The 21,224-nt window shown below is 43.7% G+C and overlaps 1 protein-coding gene across 1 annotated transcript in view; it reads right to left on the bottom strand.

Annotated features, from left to right (window-relative positions):
- The window catches only part of FBXW10B (F-box and WD repeat domain containing 10B), a 36,294-nt gene that overhangs the window by 2,506 nt on the left and 12,564 nt on the right, over window positions 1–21,224 (bottom strand). Inside the window, exons 8-13 of the mRNA XM_033848564.2 lie at window positions 15,920–16,041; window positions 12,100–12,248; window positions 10,969–11,111; window positions 3,476–3,634; window positions 1,553–1,818; window positions 672–821 (exon numbers count right to left, since the gene is read on the bottom strand). Coding sequence (XP_033704455.1) covers window positions 672–821; window positions 1,553–1,818; window positions 3,476–3,634; window positions 10,969–11,111; window positions 12,100–12,248; window positions 15,920–16,041 — 989 coding nt within the window. The remainder of the gene's footprint in view (window positions 1–671; window positions 822–1,552; window positions 1,819–3,475; window positions 3,635–10,968; window positions 11,112–12,099; window positions 12,249–15,919; window positions 16,042–21,224) is intronic.

Raw genomic sequence — 21,224 nt, 5'->3', positions numbered from 1 at the left:
GGACTTTACCCCGCAGGTATAGCTATACAGGTACACAGAGACAGGTATATGCAAGGATGCCCATTGTTATTACAGACCTCACAAAACTCAAGTGTTTTACCCTCACCTTGAAGCTAGTCTCTGCAGGGAGTCTGATTCAAAGAAACACTATTATATTAGCCAAAAATATTTGAAAGGCCTTTTAAATCTTTACCAGAGTCTCTCAAAAACAACAAAGGGACACCTGATTCATGGTAACTCTTCTCCAAAGCCCCTCCCCGCCTATCTCCCTGACCCCCTTATCTCACATGTAGAGCACCCCCCAATCCAGCTCCTCCCCCGTGAAACCCCCTAAAATGCCTCTGCAATCAGCCCCACTGCCTCTTCTCCCTTCCGCTGTGCCCATTACTCAGATTGATGACACAACAGTCCAAGAAGTAAGGAGGCTGACTGTGAGCCCAAAACCAGAGGCTCAGCTCTGAGAAAGGCGCTCGCTCTGTGTGGCCTCAAGTCAGTAAGGGGACGATTAGGGAAAACCCACCACTCTTAGGAGAAGCTGGGCATTTTATCCATTCAGAATGCAAGCAAACTGATTGATCAACCTGCTGAAAAATCAGACTGAACAAAGAAAGAGAGAGAGAGAGAGAGAGAGAGATTGACTCTTGCCACATGAATTCAGAATAAAGGATCACCGCTCTTCTTATCTCCAGCGAGGGGTTTTGCTTCCAAACTCTCTTGCTCGGTGCCCATGCCATTTGCTTCCCTAGAAGTCGGTCTCTTCCTGCCATTTCTTCGGGGTGACTTTGGCTTTCCTTGACTTCGAGGTGCCTCCGTTAACACTCCTAAATTAAGGTTGAGGAGGAAACTGTAGTAATTATGTGATTCAATTTGGTATGAATACTGGGGGCGTAGCTGATAATTCAACTGATTTTCACCCAAATGATCACTTTACTGTTGGTTGCTTCCTGTTGTCCCATGAAACTAGGCAATCACCTGGAGCCGAAGGTCCATCTAGATCACCTCCTGACGCCCCCCTCCTACCCCTGTTTCCTACTGATTATCAAGCTTTATGCATTATCTGAAATTCTCGGTCCTCTCTCCTAACTGACCGTTTGTGGTGTAATACTCTTGGAGGTGATCTATTGATCTAGTATTTTCCAGGTACGCATGTTACCAGTCAGAGGTCTACAGAGAATACGTTCCGCAGAGGACGTTTTTCTGCAGTACAATATATCTTGTCTGTGTCCTAAGGAAATAATCATGTACTATATGCTTGGATCAGGGGCAAGGGGGAAGATGCTGGCTGTCTGGTTTTTGTTTTAATGGCAAGTATGAAGGGCTAGTGTCATCTACTGCAGAAAGATTCTAATAAGTCTGAAAACTTAGGCCTTGAAAATCAGGAGATCCCCTTGAGCTGGCTAACAAATTGTCACATCAAAGAGAATGACATACAGGTTGGGATTTATATCATCAAGAAACCATTGACCAAAATATTCCACAGAGAAACTGGTCCTGGAAGCCCCTCACCTGCTCCCCTGGGTACCACTGGGGCTGCCTGGGATTCGGTTCTTACCTGTAGGTAACCTGGATGCCCTCAGGAGAACTGGGGACCTGTGAGATTTGCTGAACAGGGACTCCTGGGCCGTGTGTTTGCTACGTATGGATTCCTGAGGGCTGTGAATCTGAGTGCTCGACTTGGAGAGAACTTCTGCGAGGCCGTTTTCTTCCCTGTCATCCTCTTTGTCCGTCTTCTTTTGTTTGGCCCGTTCCAGGGAGTACTGCCACTTGATATTCTCGAACTGGAACATGAGGATGTTGCTCTCCGTGTTGATCACCATCCTGGAACCAAAGCAACAGGGTTGCCCACAAAAGGAGTGTGGAGGCTGCCACTGCCCGGCTTCCAAATATGCATTTGGACTACTGTCCCATCCGATCCTGAGGCCAAGGGATCAGTGCCCGGGAAATGACCGCACAGACAGGGTGGTGTAGGTTGTTGCAGGGTCTACGGGCGGAGAAAGGTGGCAGGCTGTGCAGCAAGGGTCGTTAGCTCTGTAGCCGTTTTCTTTAGAAATTAGATGTGAACAAGGCACACACGTCCTGATTACTTCGTTTCTCGGATTACAATATTTTTTAATGAATTTCCATTCCTGGAGTGAGTGCCAAGAACCTGGGGTGCCCGAGTCAGAAGGCTTAGCTACTCTGCACGCAGATGTCTTCAAGTTCACTCCTTTTTTCTTAAGCACAGCATCCAAATGCCATGGCTCTACTGCCGTGATGGGATGGGGAAAACTCTAATGGGGGAGGCCTTCAAGCCCTCGCTGACCCTCCAGCCCCACCCCCTTCAAGCCATCGCTCTGGGTGTCTGCGCACGCTCTACGTTCAGACAGAACATTTGTACTTTGTAAAGCAGGCGGATTTCTGTCTTCCCTAATCCCCACTCTCATGCCACTAGAGAAAAAAAGGGTTCTAAACCCGGGGTCCCCACCATCGCCTGCTACCCACCCACTGTTCCTGGGGTTCACAGCGGTTACAGGGCATTGCTTTCCCTCCCCCACCTCTGCTCCTAGGTCTCCCATAACCATAAACAAGAAATGGAAATGCTATGTGTGGGCTCCTTTCTGCGCCAAAAGCCTGCAATTTTAAGACTGTCACTGTTTAGCGTAAACTCTCCCTAAAAGGGACCCGTTACGGTTGGAAGCACTGGAAGGGAACTTGGGGAATCGTTCCAACTAGGAATCTCTTTCAGACATATTTTTGCTCAAGCTGACATCTCTCTTCGGATGTCATGATTAAGAAAAGGTCAAAGGTGACCTTTTTTTATAGCCTTCTGACTTCGTAACTGAAAAGCATTAATTTATTGAGCCTTAGTATACCAGCACCCCCCTGCTTTAAGCAAGGAGGACTAATCATTAGGAGGAAGGCAATGTGGTTCGAAGCGATTAAGTGATGTCTTAAGGGAGGCTGTGATAGAATTTAAAAGTTAAGTCTAGTTGGGTATTTTCACATAATATCACCCTGAACCTAGCGTCTAACAACACAGTATTATATACAACTAGTGTCGTCATGGTTCTGCTTTCTGTAAACTCATCTGCTCAGTTCTGCCCCACTGGACACTGGGCCGCCTGCCAATGCCACTCCCGCCCTCCTGCACGTCACTCTGCATCAGAAGCGAGACACAGAGAGCTGGGAAGCTCTCGGGCTGGACGTGGGATCAGGGGCTGCAGGCTGGCAGAACCTCGGTCCCCACGGCAGAGCTGTATCGAGCCCATTGCGTGACTGGATCAGACACCCAGAACGAATGAAGAGTAGTGTGGTCCCTGATTGCTAAGTTCTGTGTGAAGTCCCATGAGTCCCCCATGAGCCTATGACTGCAGCCAAGACTGGAGGGGAGCACGGCCCACTCTCTCCTGCTGCCAGCAAATCCGGGGCCGGTGTCCCATAGGAGGAAAAATAATCATCCAAACAGAAATGCTCAGGGCTCTGACCTACCACCCACCTGTTGCCCTGAATAAAGAAGGACAGCACAGGATAACCTCTGCCATTGGCTTTCATCACCTTCAGACAGTTCCCATTTAGGAAATTGTAAATGCGGATCTTGCCATCTGCACAGGCACTGATGACCCGGAGGAAGAGAAGGGCCACGTGGAGAACCTCCCTGGAAGGGAACAGAGCAATGGGCAGTACCCACCTTCTGGCAAACTGTGTGGGTGTGTCTGGAGTTGGGGCATTTTGGGTACTGTTGGGAGGCAGGGGTTGTGACTGTTCTTGAAACGATGTTTGCCATCATTTTATGATTCTGGATGTAAACCATTAACCCTCAAGACACAGATGGAATCTCCCACCCTATTGTGTTATTTTTCCTGCAATCTGGTCACAGTGCCACAAGGTGGCAAAACAAAAAACCTTAAGTCACAGATTCTTTTTTTTTTTTTGATCTGATACAGAGATGACCATGCTTCTCTCTTACAATTTGATTCCTAGCTAATACTTCTCATGCTGAGAAGTATTTAACGTTTTGAATCTTTCTAAAAGTAGCACTGTTATATAAAGAAAGAAAGAAAAAACAAGGGAAAATGATCATCTTTATAAGAAGCAAAAACCTGGTATTTGAGCAGTTTCTTTTGGTTCTTAAATTAGTGGCTTTAATTCTTTCAGTGAAACATCCTTAAGGAAAATTGTACCCAGGGGTGAGATTTTGGAGCTCCCTTTTGTGACAACCAGCAGGAAAAGAGAGGGGATCAGGAGAAGACTTAGGTAGATGCCTCCAACAAAATTCTCCCTACAACAGCTGGCTCCAACTTGGGCTCCAGGTAAGTTGGAGTATTCAATTCTGAGAAGTGTAATTACCCCATTGCTGTTAATGCTACTGAAAAACGGACCTTGATGCCACCAGTGCCACCAATTTCTTAGATCTTATATGTAAAGCAGATCCATCAATCCCTGCCATCTCTACCCATCCAAGTCCAATCCATTGATCCCTGCCATCTCTACCCATCCAGGTCCATCCATGGCCTCGCTCATGTGCTACCTTCTCCATAAAACCATCCCTTACCTTCATTCTCCTCTCATTCCACTCACATACACAAACTTCGGGTATATTGTCAGAACCTCTTGGGCACAGTCCACATCTTGTCCATCTTTGCACACCCAGCACAGTGCCTAGCCCCATAGCAGGCCCTCAATAAATACTTGTTAGAAAAGTGAATGTCGACTCACGTTTCAGTGTATGATTGTTGCTACAATACGTTAAAAGAATGACATCCACCCCACACCATTTGGCCTTGGTCAGATCCCAGAGCCAATATTAAGACTTTTCAAGGCCCCAGCAACTAACAAAACAGAAATAGCAAAGACCTTGAAAGACAGGAGATATTCAGAAAGCTGCAAAGACGCCAATGTGGTTTGAATCCCACCTCACATGATGAATGGATGGATAGATAGATAGATCAATCTAAGGTATAAAACAAGTATAAGAAAGTCCAACAAAGTTCCAGTTTTTTCTTAAGATGGAAATACAATAACTATATTGATGCACCTCGGTCCACCTGTGGGGGAATCCAGCACTAGGAGAGATGCCTCGTGATAGAAGGGTTGCCTCTTTGTGTATCTCTTTGGATCTTGCTGAGCTAAGACTACACTTCTCATGGGTTCCTGTGACATTTGGTGGTTCAACCTATACCATTATAGTCTGGTGATTAAAAGCACAGGCTTTGGGATCAGAAAACCTGGGATCAAAACCTGATCCTACCTTTTATTGACTATATAACCTTGAGAAAATAACTTAACCTCTCAGTTTTCAGTTTTCTATTGCATGAAAAGGGGGAACTGCCTCAGAGGATTGCTGTCAGGATTAAATCAATCAAGGTATTTTAAAAACTTAGCCCATACCTGACACAAGAGCGGTTTTCATGGTCCTGACATAACCCAGTCTCCTTTCAGGTTTATCTCTGTTCTAAAAATAAGTCATTTGTCTCATTCTTTGTTCCTCTTTTATCAAAAGAGACTGCAGAGGGTGATGTCAGTGAAAATGGTGGAGGAAGGAACTCCAAAATTCCATCCTTCCATAAAAGCAACGAAGAAACTGGCAAAAACTGTCAGAATCAACTATTTGGAACTCTGGAAAATAACCAAAGGCTTGCAGCAACCCAGGGAGCACTTAGACAAGAAAATGATCTTAGTCTCAGTAGGAACAGTGGTCTTTGTGGCATGTTAACTTACCCTAGTCCAATCCCAACTCCCCAGCCCAGTGGCAGCCATGAAAACGTCAATAACAGCCTGCATTCCTGGTACTGGAGGAAACAGAACAGACCTCATTCACAATGAATTATCTGCCCTGTCTGGTGGCTTCCTGGGAGACTGGCTCAAAAAACTTGTCATTATTTCATCTTACCAGGAACTTACCCAGTGCTAAAACTACTACCTGGGGAGGGCAGGGGTGGGGGGAATGTTTTGTCTAAAACATAGGCAAATATTTTAGTCATGGTTGCCTAAGGCAATAGATATCTGCTGGGGCAAACAATACACTAACCAAGAAGCTTTGGAGGGAAGACTGGGGAATGAAATGTCTGTAAGGGCTGTGAAAAGCTCAGATGTATTTCTGGGACTCTATCTGGCCACATACACGCCCAGGGCTGTGCACATGCTTGGGGGAGACTTGAAAAAGCCCTAAGCTCTCACTCTTGAATGACCTTGATGGTCTGCACAAGCAGGAAATGAGGGCTAAGGCAGAGTTGTAAACTGTCTGGCTGAGTGTTGAAGGCTTCCCTCAACAGGCACACAGAGCCCCTTGGCAAAGAATGGGGGGTATTTTGTTTCCAGGTGTTCCAATAAATCTCTTTCCAGTCATGAGCACACCACCAAGGTAATAAAAGAGACTTCAGTGGCCAAACAAGACAAAGAATACAGACTCACTAAACAAACAAACAATAAAAACTACAACAAACAACTAGAAAAATAAAAAGAAAGAAAGAAACCCTGGGCATGGGGGAGAATTTGATTTCCCGAGTTGTCATATTAAAATATTCAGAATGTACAGCTTTCAGCAAAAAAGTTGTAAAGTGTAAAAAGACACTAGAGGGTATGGCCCATAAACAAGGAAAAAAGTAATCGATAAAAACTGTGCATAAGGAAGCCCAATGGTTGCACTTTCTAGACAAAGACTTTAAATCATCTATTTTAAATGTGTTCAAAGAGCTAAGGAAAACCATGCCCACAAAACTAAAGGAATGTATAAGAATGGTGTCTCACCAAATAAAGAATATCAATAAAGAATTCGAAATTATAAAAGAATCCAAACAGAAATTCTGGAGTTGAAAAACTATACTAACTGAAATGAAAATTCACTAGAGGGGCTGAACAGAAGATTCAAGCAGGCAGAAGAAGGAAAGCATTTGAAGAGAGGTCAATTGAGACTATATAGTCTAAAGAACAGAAAGAAAGGAGAATGAAGAAAAATGAACAGAACCTCCGAAGTCTGTGTGACATCATCAAACATCAACATATGCGTAACAGGATTCCCAGAAAAAGAGGAGAGAAAGGAGCAGAAAGAATATTTGAATAATGGCCAAAAACTTTCCAAACATGATGAAAAACATTAATCTACACATTCCAGAACCTCAACTCTAACTAGGATAGCCTCAAAAAGATCCACACCTAGACATATTATAATCAAACTGTAAGCAGTAAGAGAAGGGCAGCTCATAACATAAAAAGGATCCTCAATAACATTAATAACTGACTTCTCATCAGAAACCATGGAAGCTAGAAGGCAATAGAATGACCTACTCAAAGTGCTGAAAGGGTAAAAAAATAACTGTAAACCCAGTATTCTATATCCATCAAAACCATTCTCAAAAATGGAGAAATTAAGAAATTCCGAAATAAACAAAAACTGAAAGTTCATCACTAGCAGACCTACCTACTAAGAAATGGTACATGGAGTCCTTCAGGTTGAACTGAAGGGACACTAGACAGTAATTCAAATCCACATGAAGAAATAAAGAGCATCAGTAAAGGTAACTATCAATACAACTACCTAGGAAAATCTAAAACAGAGCATAAATGTATTTTTTAATTTATAACTCTTTTTTTCATCTCATTTAAAAGACAACTGCATAAAACAATAATTATAAGTCTATGATAATGGACACACAGGATATAAAGACTTAATTTGTTTACAAAAAGAGTATAAAGAGGGGGGAAAAGGAGTTGTATAGGAGCAGTTTTTGTATACTATTGAAATTAAGTTGATATTAATGTGAACTACATAAATGAAGACATTCATTGTAATCCCCTGGGCAACGACTAAGAAAATAATTCAAAAATATAGAGGAAAAAAATGACAAGGGAATTAAAATGGCACACTAGAAAATATCCAAATATTCACTTAATATCCAAAAAGACCATAATAGAAGACTTGAGAAACAAAAAAATACAAAAGATTATCTAGAAAATAGCAAAATGGTAGCGTTAAGTCCATTCTATACTTAATGTAAATGGGCTAACTCTTCAATTAAAAGGCAGACATTGGAAAAAGGATTAAAAATGTGATCCAACGATATGCTGTCTACAAGAGACTCAATTGTAGATTCAAAGACACAAATAAAGGTGAAAGAATGGAAAAAGATACTCCATACCAAAGAAGCTCCAGAGTAGCTAGACTAATATCATACAAAATAGACTTTTAGACAAAATTGCTAATGGAGACCAAAAAAGAACATTATATAATGATAAAAGGGTGAACTTACCAAGCAGATATAACAATTATAAATGCATCTTCACCTAAGAGCCCCAAAATATGCTATGCAAAACTCACAGAATTAAAGGGAGAAATAGAAAACTCAATAATCATAGAGGGAGACTTCAACGCAACACTTTAAAAAATGGATAGAACAGAAAATCAGCAAGAAAACACAAGCCATAAACAACATTATAAACTATATGTAGACCTAACACCCATATACTGAGCATTCCACCAACAACAGCATACACATTCATACCAGTGCACATGAAGCATTCTCCAGGGTGGACCATACATTAGGCCATAAAATGTGTCAGTAAATTTTGAAAGATGGAAATTATATAAAGTATGTTCTCCAACTGCAATGAAATTAAATTAGAAATGAGTAACAGAAGGAAATTTGGGGAATTCATAAATATGTATGGAAATTAAACAACATGCTCTTAAATAACCGCTGGGGGAAAGAAGAATTTAGAAAGGAAATTAGAAAATACTTTGAGATAAATTAAAATAAAAACACGACATATCAAAACTTATGGGATGCAGCCTATAGCAGTGTTCAGAGGGAAATTTATAGCAGTAAATACTCACATTTCTCCAATCAATAACCTAACCTTTCACCTTAAGAAACTAAAAAAAAGGGTCAAACTAAACCCAAAGCAAGCAGAAGGAAGGAAAATATAGAGCAGAAATCAATGAAAAGAGAATTGAAAAACAATAGAGAAAATTAATAAAACGAAAAGTTTGTTCTTTGAAAAGATCAACAAACCTTTAGCTAGAAATTGTCAAATCTTTGCTTAGACTGACCAATAAAATAAGAAATAAAAGTCAAATTACTAAAATCAGAAATGAAACAGAGGACATTACTACTGACTAATGGAAATATTCTGTAATTAGATAGTGGTAATGGTTGCACAACATTATGGATATACTAAAAACCACTGAATTGTATGCTACAAAATGGTAAGTTTTATGTAATGTGAATTATATCTTAATTTTAAAATTGCAAAAAAAATATTAGTACAATACTAGCTATGGAAAAGACATTAAAGAATAAGGGTTTTTTAAAAAAAGACACTCCAGGGTACAGAAGCTTTTCTAAGGATCATCATTTTTGTCAGCCCTACTTTGCATCCTCTAATTTCATTTCTCATAACCATTCTCTCCTACACTGTATACAGAATCTTAATTTTGGATAAAAAAAAATGTTGGACCAAGAGAACAGAAAGGAGCCCTCTTTCTCTGGTCCTTCTTCCATGAAGGACAGAGAGCAAATATATGTTTTTTCATCCATGTCATATTCTAAAGATGGGTATCAGTGCATCATTAGAACCCTCCAGGAAGGCAATCTGTCAAATTAGTCCTCATTATCAATCAGTTGGAAATATTTATTAAGCACTTACATATACACAGCACTACTACAGATGAGTGGGAGAAAGGTCCCTAAAAATGAGAACATTGACAATGTCCTCCAGGTGTGCTGTAACTGTCTAGGGATTTGCTGTAACTGTGCAAGGCATCAAGAGCCAATGTGAATGGTATGTTGGGCTGTCATTCGACGGATGGTCTAAGGTCTCATAGCTGAGGAAGAGTGGGAGGCTCATAGATTGATGAAATGTTGAACATACTGCTGAGTTTGCTGGGAACAATTATTTTCCAGTAAGTAAACTAAATCTTACTGAATCATGCTTGGAAGGTTTTAAAAACGCAGAGTTACAATTTTCAGGTGACGTCACAAAGTTTGAGTCCCTCCTTGAGGTCAGGTTTTGACAATCCAGATGATATGCTGAGAAGCTTCCTGATAATCACCCAAGGGTTGGGTAAATCACTGAACACTGGCCTTTCCTGACACCCACCTGTCAACAACGCAGTCATACACGCCAGAGAGAGAACATACACATAAACGCCCATATCCCCCTCCACCGCCCACAAAGCCAGTCTGCCTGTTCAAGAGGTTCCTGTGAGGGTACAAGGAAATATAGGGCCATATTTCACTAAATAACTATCCCGTGATAGATCCTCCTGGAAGGCCCATTTACTCTTTCAATCGATTGGGACAGCACTTAGTTTCCTGGTATTTCTTATAATGCACTCAGGGGAAGAAACATTATTCATGCAGTACAGAAGGGGCATAGAGCAGCCTGTAAAACCCATGACTGTGGCAGAACCATTAACTGATCACAATCCCCTTTCAAATAAGCTTAGATGTGACCTCAGAGTACTTCTTAACTGGCTCCAAGCAGCCACCATCACTAAACTGGGATTGGAAGTGTACAATGAAATCCATTTGCTGTCCTGGAATAGAATCAAGCCCGCAGGCTTTAAGGGAGCTCCTTCTTTAAGCCCTTGGTTATTTTTAAACCTTTGGCACTTGGATAATTTGATGCTTTTGTGAACACGCAATTCCAAGATTTTAAGCTTAGTGGGGCTGGCATTATTTGGGGGACAGTTCTGCCAATATTCCTAAGTTTGGTAGGTAACAGATACAAATTTATCCCATGTGCCGTAAGTGTAAAGTTCCAATAACCTCTCAAAATCCACATTTAGTATTATTTCTTAAGAGAAATAAGGGAGGACAGGAGAGGGGGTGGTCGTAGTGGACGACACGCAGAAGAAGAGGGAGCAGAGACGGACGAGGAGCAGAGGCGACAGGTGGTCAGCAGAGGGGACCGATCTGCCGAAGAGCGAAGTCTGGGCTCTGGCAGGAAACAGCGGGGCAGGAGCTGGGTCCCGGTTTCCTTGGCACCTACTTTGGATGCTTGAAGGCCATGAGGCACCGCTCGTACTTTCCCACCATGCTCCAGGCCATCACCAGGCCGTCAGCGCTTCCCGACAGGAGATGCCACTGGTCGAAGCACAGACACTTCACAGCTCCCTCATGGCCGTTGAGTGTCTGCAAGAAAAGATGCCTCTGTTTTCAGTCCGTCTTCAACTCAGACTGTGACTCCTCAAAGGCCAGAGCTGGAGGCTTCTCGAGATGAATCCCAAAGCCACGCTCCACCAATCCGTGGCCACCACCACTTAGCATTTATCTGAGCTGACCGCGCCTTTGCTCTGATGAGGCCAGCGGACTCCATGCCCCCCGCTCTCCGGAGCTCTCTCCCGAGTTAAGGAGGAAGGTGAGCAGGGCGAGGCCTTGCTCCCGGCGGGTCTGCGGCGGGGCAGGCCCCACCTTTCTAGAGTGCCAGAGAGGGCCACGATTCACCTTCCTCTGCTGCCAGAAGGGCAAGGCTCAGGTGTTCCGTCCCCAGCTCCTTGCCAGGACCCGGAGGCAGCTGGGCTTCTCTGTGCCTGCAACTGCTGGGCAGACCACAGTGACGACACCGCTGGTGGCAAGAGCCTGCCAGCCAGGTCAGTGTTTCTCACTGTGATCCTGTGTCCCGGCACAAATGACATCTCCCCACCGCCCACCAGGGCCAGGGGGCTTCCAATCCAGCGAGAACGCTTTTTGTGTGTGAACAATCACTTTCTAGACAGCCAATGTTCTCTTCTGCTGAGAGGAAGGAGGAAAACAGTTGTGGCTTTGTTCATTCCTATGCCCCACACCAGAATCAGGCTGGAATGTTCCAGAAGAGGAGAAGGCACTTTACTCGTGCTGCTGTTAAAAGACCCCGAGCCCACGTACCATGCGGAGTCAGAATGCAGCCTCCGCCGCCGCCACCCACCCATGACGAGGCGGCTCACGCGGGCCTTGACCTTCTACTGGCTCAGAATGGCCCATTCTTGGGGGGCCTTCCCCTCCCCCTTTTCAGGACCACCCTCTTTAGGTGACTGCCACTCAACTGCTCTAGGGCAGTCTGGGGAGCTACCTGGAGGGGGACTGCCAGTGTCCTCCAGCCCCTCACCCCCAGTGCCCCGACCCCCCCGTCCCCACCCCTCACCTTTACCAGCTGGGCTGTGATGACGTGCCACACTTTGACCAGCCCTTTCTCACAGCTGCTCACGATGTACGTGTCATTGATCCTGGTGGCCAGGATGGGGTTTTTGTGTTTAAAGGTCTTCAGGCACTTTCCTGTCTCTATATCCCACTCTGAAAGGGAGGGAGAGAGAGGGGTAGGTACACGGAGAGGGTGGCAGTGGAGCTCCACACCCCATCGCAGAAGCTAAGACCAGCCGAGCCCATTGTGTCAGACCCTGCAAGGCTTCACCTGGCCCGGCAGCTCCAGAGGCTGACCCACACTCCATGTACCTGCAACCCAGCGCTCCCTGAACACAGCCCTTAGGAGAGCCAGCAGCGCATGGACCTTGGCTCTGACCCTGGAACTTAGCCTCGGGGTCCGAGAGGTGGACAGCTCATCTCTGATAAGCCTCCTCAGCTCTAATAAGCCTGAAAAATGCTTCCTATGGAGTGGATTTCAGGAAAATCGTGGGAGATGTTCATGTCCTCGTTCCTCCTGCATGCTGTCCTCCTGATCCCCACCTTCTATCCCCCAAAGGAAAGAAAGCTGTCTCTCCTCATTTACATTTTAAAATAGTTCTGAATCTGACTTTTGGATTGATTTTACTTTTGCGAGACTGTCACAGCTCAGGGCAGGTCTACTACTGCTGCTACACAGACGGCGTCAGAGCCACTGTACCCCACACTGTAAGTGTTGGGTGGGTCTGTGTCCCTGGGTGGGTGGGAGAGCTGAGCTTAAAGGAAGAAGCTGAAAGCAGGCACCACGATTTCAGGGGGGTGAGGGCGTTAAAGCCCCCGAAGAACCTTCCTCCTCGGGTAACAGAAGGCGTACGCTAGGACCGGAGAGTAACCATAGCTGGCATCCACGCTGCGCTGGCTGTGAGCCAGACGCCACTCAAAGTGCCTGACAGGCATTAACTCATCTTCACAAGGCAGAGCGATTACTATGCCTCACTGTACGGGTGGGGAAACTGAGGCCCAGAGAGGTTCTGTAACCTGCTCAAGGTCACACAGGCGGTGAGCAGATTGAGCTGCGATTCAAACCCAGGGAGTCTGGGTCCACAGGCCACGCTCCTAACCACTAACCAGAACTATGTGAATACACTTCTCTACACTTGTTTTTAAATATATATTGGCCCTTTTATCAAATGAGGAGTGGGAAAATTGAAAGATGAATTAAAGGAGTTATTGGTAAGGTGTCCTGACTTAAAGAATTTTTAAAGTGTGGGGGGGTACCCTTCAGGTCTCTAATTGTCTCCTTTTTGTTCTATTTTGGTAACCCAGGAAGGTGGGAAGAGCCCAAGCAGGCTGGCTGGTAGCTGGGGCCAGGATTAGGGTGGAGTGACAGATCTTCGGATACTTTTTTCATTGTGTATTTTGCACGTTAATTTTGACTTTTAAAGTATTGCATTAAAATAACCATCTTGATCACTGAGGTTTTTTTCTGTCCCCTTAAATTTTGCACCAGAGGTGAGGGCCTAACTCCGCTTGCCCTATAGCCCTGCTGGCAGCCCACAGGACCCTCTCAGGTGAGTGGGAGGTCACGTCCACCCTTCCATCTTCAGAGCCTCATCCTTCATTCTTTCTGTTCCACCCCTCAAAGCAATCACGGCAATGAGACGCTCAGTCAGTTGGGGAGGGCAAAGAGGTAGGGAGTAAGGCTTCCCAGGCAGCTCTGAGCATCCGTGTGTGTCCCACCAGCCCACTGTCCCTTTCCCGTCACTTTCCTCCGCCCACACCTAACATGCTGTGGGTTCCTGAGGCCCTGGCTTCTCTTCTCTTTCACTCTTTCCTCCTGCTCTGCGAAGGAAATCCCACCCACATCCGGGGCTTCCCCCTTTCACTGTTACTTGGTAACCACCAAGCTGACCCATCTGGGGCTGCATCCACCTCCTGCTGCCCTCCCCCGGATGTCCGCGGTAATCCCACGCTCAACGTGTTAGCTTCCTATTGCTGTTGTAACAGATTACCACCCGCTCCGTGTCTGAAAACAACAAATGGATTATCTTACAGACGTTCGGCACGGCTTCGCAAGGCTGAAATCAAGGCGTCAGCAGGGCTGTGTGCGTGTATGGAGGCTCTGGGGGGTGGGCGGGAAGGAACCCATTTCCTTGCCTTTTCCACCTTCTAGGGTCACCCACATTCCGTGGCTCACGACCCCCTTCCTCCATCTCCAAAGCCAGCAACACTGTATCTCTCTGACCACTCTTCATAGTCATGACTCCCTTTGATCACAGGTAAGAAAATGTCTGTTTTTATAGATCCACGTGATCACCCATGGGCCCACACCAACAACCCGGGAGCGTCTCCCCATTTTAAGGTCCTTAACTTCAGTACCTCTGCAAAGTCCCTTCTGCCATGCGAGGCACAAGATGACACAGACGCCGGTGTCTGGGATTAGAACGTGACCATCTCTGGTCGGCCATCCTCCTGCTTGCCACACTCAACGTGTCCAAAATGGAAGCCTTCACCCCCTCCTGCTTCCCTCCCCCACCCGACTCTTCCTCTGAAGCCCCGTTTCCATCAGCGGTACTTCCAGATACCCAGAGGCCTGCGTTATAAAGTCTGGCCTCACCCTTTGCCCTCCTCTCTCCCTTTTCATCTCCAGCTAGTGTTGAAGTCCCGCCAGTTCTCCTTCTAGAAGTCTCCCTTCTCTTTGTACCATCTCGTGTAAACTCGCATCCATCTGTTGTCTTCACACTTGCCTGTTCTCGGATATTCTGAAGACATCACAGGTTCTCTAGACTGAGTAAGTCCCTTAACTTGCCCCCTGTCCCCCGGAGTCACCACCTCTCCAAATCCTTCTTCCACGATATCACCAGATCAATCTTTCTCGAATACACATTTCATCATATCAATCCTCAGCTTAAAACGCATCTACCGGCCCCCACGTCTTATAGAATAAAGTTCAATTTCCAACCACGACGCAGAAGGCCCTTGACTATCTGGCCCCAGACAAACGTATCCGCCTGATCTCCAACACCACACGCTGCAGCCCAGCTGTACAGAGCAAAGGGAAATTCCCCAAATTCTTCATGTTTTTCAATATTCTGTGATTTGCCTGAGGTGTTCCTTCTGCTTGGAATGCTCTACACTCTCCCTCTGCGTGTAGAACTACTCCTCAAGATCACACTCAAAAAGCACCCTGCCTGCAGTGCTTTCCCTTTTACCCTTATATCTACGGTCCCTTAGTACCCCACAAGCTCATTGGAGCACACGTTTTAGAGCCAGACAGCCCTGGGTTCAAATCCCCACCCGACTACTTAGCTTTGATTTGGGGCAAGTTGTTTTTCTGAGTTGTGGATTCCTTATCTGCATCCATCCCATAGGATTCTTTTTTTCTCTCTCTCCCTCTTTTTATTCTCTTCTTTTTAAAATTGATTGTAATTTAAAATTACAGTCAACCCATAGGATTCTTGTGAGAGTTAAATAAGATAATGTATGCAAAGCACCTATCACAGTGCCTGTCTCAAGGTTAGTACTCAATGAATGGCAACTGTTATCATTCACATATTTACTATAATCCCCCATTATATATTTCTAAGTGTGTGTCCATTAGAAGACCATGAGACTCTTGGGGAAATAAAAAGCCACGTCGGAAGGGCCATATCATAAGCGCTTTTTTCCTTACCGTCTAGCACAGCACCTGGCATTCAATCAATAGTTGTTCAGTGAATGGGTCAATGGATACATGGACGGTTGAAAGGATAAACGACCGCCCATAGAAATGAGCAAAACAAGTCCTTTGGCAACCCATGGATTTGGGGAAACTTCTTAGAGAGGTGGAGGTGTTTCTTTCTCACCTTTTACCTGGCAATCTCTTGCTCCAGATGCGAGCTTGTTCTTCCACACATCCATGCAACTGATAGTCCCCTGGTGGCCATTGAAGATGCGTTTGCAAGCCCCACTCTTCAGATCCCAGTATCTGCAGGAATCAGGCCAAAAAAAATAATAAGTTTTTGAGATTTTCTGAGGGCCCAAGGGATCAGACGGTATAGAGTTCAATAGGGAGTTGGAAGGCAGCAGAGTTTTATGACCAAGGCCTGGATCTGAATCCCAGTTGCAGGGCCTATTAGCTGTAACTTTGGGAAGGTTACTTAATTTCTGAGTAAGCTTCATTTCCCCATTGATAAAATGGAGATGATAATAATAGTAGTTACCTCACAGGGTTTTTGGGAAGAATTAAATACACTAACATAGTGACTGTCAACCGGGGTGATTTATACCCCCAGGGGTGATTTCCATCCCCTGTGACAATGTCTGCAGGCATTTTTGGTTGTCACAAGTTGGTAGGGAGGTGCTATTGGTATCTAGCATGCAAGGTCCAAGGACGCTGCTAAACATCCTACAATTCACAGGATGACCCCCCACAGGGAGAGTTTTCCAGCCCCAAATGTCAATGCTTCTGAGGTTGAGAAACTCTGCAATAATGCATGTAACACTAGAACAATGAGCAGCGAGTAGAAAATAATTGATAACTGTTAGCTCGTATTAGGTGGCAGGGTCCCTAGAATGGTCACCAGGCTCAGAATCCGTGGCACTGATTCAGTGGTAGAGCTGACCTTCAAACAAGAACAACACAACAATTGACCCAGAGCCACTAGAATATTTTATGTGCATTTCTAAAGCATATCTAAGAGATAACGTGGGAACGTGTATGAGTCACACTGTTTTTTTGTTTGTTTGTTTTTGTCTGTTTTTTGGCCACGCAGCTTGTGGGTTCTTAGTTCCCTGACCAGGGACTGAACCGGTGCCCTTGGCAGTGAAAGCACAGAGTCCTAATCCCTGGACCGAAAGGTAATTCCCAGAGTCACACTGTTTTTTAATACGCAAACCTGCCTGAGGTTTCTCAACTATCATTAATACTGACTTCCACTTCAGCCAAATGCCTTTATGACAGTACAAAGTATCAATATAATGTCAAGATGGTGGGCTCCGGAGCCAGGCTGCCTGAGGTCCAATCCCAGGTCCATCACTTACTAGCTGTGTGATCTCGAATAAGTTACTGAATCACTCTGTACCTCAGTTTCGTCATCTGTAAATTGGGGATAATAATGGTACTTACCTCATAGTTATTATGAGACTTGGCACATAATAAATGATTAGTAAATGGTTTTTTTGGTTCTGTTTTTCTTTAGATTTGTTAGGCTTTTCCTTCTAATATTCCTAAAGGTCCTATGGCTTTACCTGCTCGTCAGAGCCTGCTCCGCACCCACAGTGCGTTCAACAATGTCCCACTGGTCTGAAAAAAAAGCATTTTTTTTTTTAATTTCTTTTTGGCTGTGTTGGGTCTTCGTTGCTGCTTGTAGGCTTTCTCTAGTTGTGGCGAGCAGGGGCTACTCTTTGTTGTGGTGCGCAGGCTTCTCATTGCAGTGGCTTCTCTTGTTGCAGAGTACGGGCTCTAGGCCTGCGGGCTTCAGTAGTTGTGGCACGTGGGCTCAGCAGTTGTGGCTCATGGGCTGTAGAACGCAGGCTCAGTAGTTGTGGCGCACAGGCTTAGTTGCTCTGCGGCATTTGCGATCTTCATGGACCAGGGCTCGAACCTATGTCCCCTGCATTGGCAGGCGGATTCTTAACCACTGTGCCACCAGGGAAGTCCCAAAAAGCATGTTTTGAACTTCTGTTTCTAGCAACATGGCCAACCACATGTCCAGGTTGTCTTCGTAATTCATGCAGAAAAGGTATTGATATTTGAGAAACACTTTCAGAAAAATAGGAATGGAAGGGACTTCCTTGCCTTAGCAAACTTATAAAAGAAAGTCATAACGGCAAACATTATGCTTAATGGAGAAAAAACAGATGTACTCCCTTCAAAAAGGGGAAAAAGATAAAGATGGCTTTCACAGCTACTGCTTAACTGTAAGGCCAAGGCAAAGTTAGAATGAAAGAAAAAGAAAAAAGTGTAAGTTTCAGAAAAGAAGATAATATATTGCCATTATTTCCAGTTGATGAGATCATCTACATGGAAAAACCAAACCAACATACATACTTTGAGGTTAGCAAGAGAGGTTCGCAAGGTTGCTGGATACAAGATCCACCTATAAAAATCAATACCATTTCTCAATACCAGCAATAACCAACTTTAAAATATAAATGAAAATAAGATACCACTCAAAATAGCAACAAAGTTATAAAGTTTACAAGTATTAAATAAGACTACACAAGACTTTTATAAAGAAAAAGTTTTAAGTTCTAAGAAAGAACAAAGAAATGAATGTGTTGCCCAAATTGTTTATAAATTCAATGCAACTCCAATTGAAAGTCTAGTTAGATTTTTCAAGTCAGTAAACTTACCCTAAAAACTCAAAAAATATATACCATAGCTAAGTTATATAAAAAAAAGGAAAGTAAAATGTAAAACTTGCCCCACCATCACATATGAAAACATCAAAAATAACAAAAACAACTTAAAAAAATCTTTAAAACAAAACAAAACAGGGTAGTCCCAATCAGAATCCTAGCAAGTTATTTTGCGGATATTGAAAACTCATTCTAAAGTTTATAGGAAGAGGCATGAGACCCAGAATTGCCAAAACAATATTGAAGGAGGGGAATAATGTTGGAGAACTGACACTACCTGACTTCAAGACTCACTACAAAGCTATAGTACTTAAGACAGTGTGGTATTGGTGAAAGGATAGACAAATAGATCAATGGAACAGAACAGAGAACCCAGAAACAGACCCATGTAAGTACAGTCAACTGATTGCAAAGGTAATACAATGGAGCAAAGAGAGTCTATCCAACAAATGGTTCTGGAACAACTGGACGTCCACATGAAAAAAAAAAAAGAAGAAGAAGAAGAAAAAAAAAGAATTTAGCCACAGACCTTACATCCTTCACAAAATTTAACTCAAAATGGATCACGGACTTAAACATAAAACACAAAACTATAATATTCTTAGATGATAACATAGAAGAAAACCATGATCTTGGGTATGGCAATGACTTTTAGATACAACACCAAAGGCATGACCCATGAAAGAAAGAATTGATAGACTGGACTCCATTAAAATTTAAAATAGCTACTCTGCAAAAGATAATGTCAAGAAAATTAGAAGACAAGGCACAGACTGGAAGAAAATATTTGCAAAGGACACATGTGATAAAGGACTATTATCCAAAATACACAAAGAACTCTCAGAACTCAACAAAAAGAAAACAAACAACCAAAACAAAAACTAGGCAGAAGAGCTAAATAGACATTTCTCCAAAGAAGACATACAAATGGCCAACAGGCACATGAAAAGATGCTCAACATCGCTAGTTATTAGAGAAATGCAAATCAAAACCACAATCAGGTATCACCTCACACCAGTCAGAATGGCCATCATCAAAAAGTCTACAAGTAATAAATGCTGGAGAGGGTGTGGAGGACAGGGAACCTGCCTACACTGCACTTTTCCACAGTGCAGCCACTATGGAAAACAGTATGGAAGTTCCTTTAAAAAAGCTAAAAGTATGGGCTTCCCTGGTGGCGCAGTGGTTGAGAGTCCGCCTGCCAATGCAGGGGACATGGGTTCGTGCCCTGGTCCGGGAAGATCCCACGTGCCGCGGAGCGGCTGGGCCCGTGAGCCATGGCTGCTGAGCCTGCGCGTCCGGAGCCTGTGCTCCGCAACGGGAGAGGCCACAACAGTGAGAGGCCCGCGTACCGCAAAAAAACAAAACAAAACAAAACAAAACCTAAAAATAGAGCTACCATAGAATCCAACAATCCCGCTCCTGGGCATATATCTGGAAAAAATGAAAACTCTAGTTCGAAAAGATACATGCACCCCAATGTTCATAGCAACACTATTTACAATTGCCAAGTCATGGAAACAACCTAAGTGCCCATCAACAGACAACTGGCTTAAGATGATGTGGTATATATATATATATACAATGGACTATTACTCAGCCATGAGAAAGAACAAAATATTGCCATTTGCAGCAACATGGATGGACCTAGAGAATGTACTTAGTGAAGTAAGTCAGATGGAGAAAGACAAATATTATATCACTTACATGTGGACTCTAAAAAATAATAAAAATGAATCTATATACAAAACAGAAACAGACACACAGACATAGAAAACAAACTTATGGTTAACAAAGGGAAAAGGGAGGGTGGGAGGGATAATTTAGGAGGATGGGGCTAACAGATTCAAAGTACTATACATAAAATACATATACAACAAGGATTTACCGTATAGCACAGGGAACTATATTCAATATCTTGTAATAACCTATAATGGAAAATAATCTGAAATATATATATATGTATGTATTTCAGCTTACCGTACACCTGAAACTAACACAATATTGTAAATCAAATATACGTCAATTTTTTTTAATGGGCCAAAGATCTTAACAGACATCTCACCAAAGAAGACATCCCAAAAAGATACTCCACATCTCAGGTCATCAGGGAAATGCAAAAAAAATAACAACACACCACTACACACCTATCTGAATAGCCAAAATCCAGCACACTGACAACACCAAATGCTGGTGAGGATGTGAAGGAACAGGAACTCTCATTGATTGTTGGTGGAAATGCAAAATGATGCGGCCACGTTGGAAGACAGTTGGAGGTTTCTTACAAAATTAAACATACTTTACCGTGTGATCCAGCAATTGTTCTCCTTGATATTTACCCTAAGAATCTGAAAACTTATGTCCACACAAAAAACTTGTAAATGGATATTTATAGCACCTTTACTCATAACAGCCAAAACTTAGAAGCAACCAAGATGTCCTTCAGTAGATGAATGAATAAATAAACTGTGGTCCATCCGGAAAGTGGAATATTATTCAGCCTAAGGAAGAAATGAGCTATCAAGCTATGAAAGGACCCAGAGGAGCCTTAAATGCATATGACTAAGTGAAAGAAGCCAATCTGAAAAAGCTACGTATTGTATAATTCCAACTATATGACATTTTGGAAAAGGGAAAATTATGGAGCCAGTGAAAAGATCTATGGTTGTCAGGGGTTAGGGGGAAGCATGAATAGGCAGAGCATAGAGGATTTTTAGGGCAATGAAAATACTCTGTATGATACTATAATGATGAATACACGTCACTATATATTTGTCCAAATTCACAGAATGTACACCACCAGCCATG

The sequence above is a fragment of the Tursiops truncatus genome, chromosome 20, assembly GCF_011762595.2.
Source record: "Tursiops truncatus isolate mTurTru1 chromosome 20, mTurTru1.mat.Y, whole genome shotgun sequence".
Taxonomy (NCBI): domain Eukaryota; kingdom Metazoa; phylum Chordata; class Mammalia; order Artiodactyla; family Delphinidae; genus Tursiops; species Tursiops truncatus.
Note: the sequence above shows the minus strand (reverse complement) of the source record. Positions and strands in the feature narration are given on the sequence as shown.